General features: G+C 37.4%; 1 protein-coding gene across 3 annotated transcripts in view; it reads left to right on the top strand.

Annotated features, from left to right (window-relative positions):
* The window catches only part of LOC119269401 (probable LRR receptor-like serine/threonine-protein kinase At1g06840), a 12,250-nt gene that overhangs the window by 3,756 nt on the left and 4,540 nt on the right, over nt 1-3,954 (top strand). For all 3 annotated transcript variants that reach the window (XM_037551227.1, XM_037551228.1, XM_037551229.1), the window contains 9 exons: nt 456-599; nt 692-763; nt 876-947; nt 1,272-1,346; nt 2,669-2,737; nt 2,971-3,039; nt 3,106-3,177; nt 3,331-3,417; nt 3,498-3,566. In XM_037551227.1, coding sequence (XP_037407124.1) covers nt 456-599; nt 692-763; nt 876-947; nt 1,272-1,346; nt 2,669-2,737; nt 2,971-3,039; nt 3,106-3,177; nt 3,331-3,417; nt 3,498-3,566 — 729 coding nt within the window. The remainder of the gene's footprint in view (nt 1-455; nt 600-691; nt 764-875; nt 948-1,271; nt 1,347-2,668; nt 2,738-2,970; nt 3,040-3,105; nt 3,178-3,330; nt 3,418-3,497; nt 3,567-3,954) is intronic.

Genomic DNA, 3,954 nt, shown 5'->3' with positions numbered 1-3,954 from the left:
GGCACGAGGAGTGGTTGGGTAAGAAAGAAGGTAGCAGGACGTATGAGGTCTTTCGTTGCGTTACAATTAAGTAAAATTGTTCGCTCCCGTATGCTACAGTATACCCCATGGAGAGTTGGTTGGGTGGAGGGCTCGAACCCAGAGAAGTATTTTTAGCTGGTGTCTCATCCTGCATTTGTTTAATTGTGCAATTTACATGAGTGTTGGTCCCGCATGCGAGTAAGAACACAGTGTAGCACATCTTTGAATCTTCCCTCGTCTTGTGGCAATATTTGTTGTGTGGGTTAATGTCCTTACTCTTCTATATTCACTTTTATCCAAACATAAATATGTGCTACTGTCTAGTATTTTTCTTCAATTCTAGCATGGAAGATGAGTAAAAAAATTCGGGACACAAGTAAACATTCATAACCCTTCGTAATAATATTCACTGTTGCTACCTCATTTTTATGCAGAACTTTGAATGGTAATCAACTATCTGGTTCCCTACCAGATGAGATTGGCTATCTCCAGAAGTTAAACAGATTACAGATTGACCAAAACCAAATATCTGGACCCATACCTAAATCATTTGGTAATTTAACAAGCATGAAGCATTTGTAAGTTTCAGGATCATAATCTTCTCACTTTCATTCCTACGCTGCCTCTTATTTAAGCATTGTTATAATCTTGACTCTTCTTTTATCTCTAGTCACATGAACAATAATTCATTGAGTGGGCGAATTCCACCTGAGTTGTTCAGATTGCCTGTGCTCCTTCATCTGTAAGTGGGCCTCTGCTTTTATTTTGAGTTCTGAGCTTTTTTTTTTCTCCCTGTTATGCATTATTCAGCATGAGTTTGTGTTTTAAATTGTCTCATACTATTAACTGTGCAGGCTTGTGGATACCAATAATTTATCTGGGCCTCTTCCTCCAGAATTAGCGGATACACGTAGTTTGAAAATACTGTAAGCCCATCTTATATACCCAATGAGATTTCTTTGACATAGAGAATGTGTTCTGGTTTCTCTCAGAGAATATATGTATGCTGGTTGCCTGATGGTTACTTTAGTTTTGCTCATCTGAGGTGATTAAATAATGCTGCAAATTTCAGGATTATATTTGATATAACTTTACTGGTGTATTAAATGTCATTTAAATCTAATTTATTCTGCCTACTAAACAATAACAAATATTTTTCTCACTCAGAATGCTTCTCTCCATTAAGATTAACTTGATACTGCTATCAAGCTAATAACATGCATTTCTTATCTGCATTTTTCTACTTCTAGTCAGGCTGATAATAATAACTTCAGTGGAAGTTCCATCCCTGCTGTATATAACAACATACGGACACTTTTAAAGCTGTGAGTACAACACCTTCCTTCGTACCGTCCTATCCTTTATTTTCGTATTTGAGTAAGATGCAGGGGACTGCATATCATACATAATCATATTAAGAAATATGCTTACATAGGTAATCATAAGTTGAGTGAAGACAAACTTTGTTTGAAATGTATGTGTCGAGACTTGAGATATGAGTAAGCCAGAACCATATCTGTGCACTGAGTCTTCAGGTGTACTAGTGTACTAGAGTCCAAATTAGCACCTCCGGAAGTATTGAAAAACTCCAATGGAGAAGTCGGTAACACTAACACAACCTGCATCTAAGCTTGTACTCAAGATCTTATATAATCACGGAGAAACAAAAAGGGAAATCATGCTATGGATGCTGGATAGTACTAAACTAAAAGTTCTTCTGGGTATGTACTATTCTTAGCAGGATTTGTAGTTTTCGTTTCTCGATGTGGATAATTCAGATATGAAAAACTGAGGCATGGTAGATGATGTCTTCTGTGTCTGTTGTGGAAAACTTTTCAATTTTTTCTTGACTTTTAGACATGCTAATATTTTGGGCATCATTTAATTAAGAGAAGTTTTCTAGTTACAAGTTGTTTGGCTGTGTGGATTACATGATGCAGAGGCCGGGGGCTATCCTCCTCGATTTTTTTTTACAAGAGCTGTGCAAAGATATGCCAGGGTCTGATAAAAGGGAATAAAGCATTGCTCTCATGGCAAGCATAGTAAAGGCTACTCTCAAGGCGGTTCATGAAACCGGTGGTGTAATGCACTCCGCCAATGCTCGGTCCCCACCATGATGTCTGAAGCCACTGCCTCATATCGCAGTTCTTCCCCTGGAAGACCCTCATATAGCAGCCAGATCAGGATGCACTCGGCCACATCTCTAGAGATCTCTATGATTGTAGTTACATAGGTTATTTTGTTTCTCTCGAGGGGCAAGCGTTTGGATGGACGTAGTTTCTTTTGGGTTTGTTGAGTTCAATAAAAAGTACTCCCTCCATTCACTATTATAGTAGGATGTTCTAACTTTTTTCTGTTTCGGACGTATATAGACGCATTTTAGTGTGTTTGTCCACTCATTTAATTCTGTATGTAGTCCATATTGAAATATTCAAAACATCTTATATTTATGAACGGAGGGAGTATATCTCAAATATTTGTGGAGAAGTGCCTATCCAATTAGGCCCTATTGGATAGGGGACTTTTTCCCAAATACCTAATATTTTCATTTTGTATGAACTGAATCTCAATAACGTGCATTCTCTATCATACTTAAATTCAAAAATGGAGACATATTGAAGTTCATAATCCTTTTTCATCTCCCCAGGAGTCTTAGGAATTGCAGTTTGCAAGGAGTTATTCCTGATCTAAGTGGCATACCTGACCTTGGCTATTTGTAAGTCCAGATCAAATAAATGCTGCACTTCATTTTTCATTCTTACTGTTTCTGACCCTACTATCAGAGATTATCCTTTTTATTGTTAGTTCATAGCACCAATTTTGGAACAATTGCTTTGTCCAGAATATGTTTTCTAAGTAATTATCTTTTAATAAGAAGATTAGTCATTCAGCTTATGATATCTAGGAGATTATTCACATCTCTTTGCTAATTCTGGCATCCACCTGCAGGGATCTTAGCTGGAACCAACTGACAGGATCTATACCAACTAATAAACTCGCTTCAAATGTCACCAAGATGTATGATTCTCTTAGTAACTTTTTATACCTTTTAAAATAACCAAATTAACTTATATTTTCTGACAGTGATTTGTCGCATAACTTTCTTAATGGAACTATTCCGGCAAACTTCTCCGGGCTGCCTAATCTTCAGTTCTTGTAAGTAACTTGCTTTTCTGCTTAGTGAAAAGATGAGTAAAGCTTTTGCACAACCTCTAAAAAGATCGGTCCTACTTTACAATTACAAGTATGTCTGCCAGCACTACTTTGCTATTTATTTTGTTAGAGATATATGAAGAAGTCATTTTACAGGTCGTTTGAAGCGAACAATCTCAGCGGCACTGTTCCATCGACAATCTGGAGTGGTATCACTTTTACGGGAAACAGAAGCCTTCTTCTGTATGATACTCTTTGTGTATGTACTTTCTACTAATCTGTTTGTGGTATGCATGTGTAATGTATTTTCTCCAATAATGCAGGGACTTCCAAAACAACATCCTTGACACTATTCCAGATGCATTTGAGCCTCCAAAAGCTGTCACTCTACTGTATGTTCTTTGCCATGGAAAATTTCGTTGACAGTTTGCACTTCCTGCACATGCATACACATAGCCCAGGTTCAGCTGTATAATTTGTTGGGAGTATGGAAATTTGATTGCTACTAGCTAGTGCAAACCTATAAAAGAAACGGATTCCTAAAAAAAGATCCCTCATAAAAGAAACATTAAGGTTAGTAAATATCAAATAATACGGACAATCCCTTCACAATACCCCTTCTAACCCGTGACCTTGCCAATGGGTTCACATTACAAGCCGGAACTTTGATTTGGTTCAGTTTACTCCCCTGAACTCAGAAAACCGTTCACAATACCCCTTCCTTCTCAATTGAGAGTTTTATCTGTTTCACTCTGGTTTCATGTTAGTCAACAATGCCAC

This window comes from Triticum dicoccoides, chromosome 3A (assembly GCF_002162155.2).
Source record: "Triticum dicoccoides isolate Atlit2015 ecotype Zavitan chromosome 3A, WEW_v2.0, whole genome shotgun sequence".
NCBI lineage: Eukaryota > Viridiplantae > Streptophyta > Magnoliopsida > Poales > Poaceae > Triticum > Triticum dicoccoides.
The sequence above is the reverse complement of the archived record's forward strand: the minus strand, read 5'-3'. Positions and strand labels throughout refer to the sequence as shown.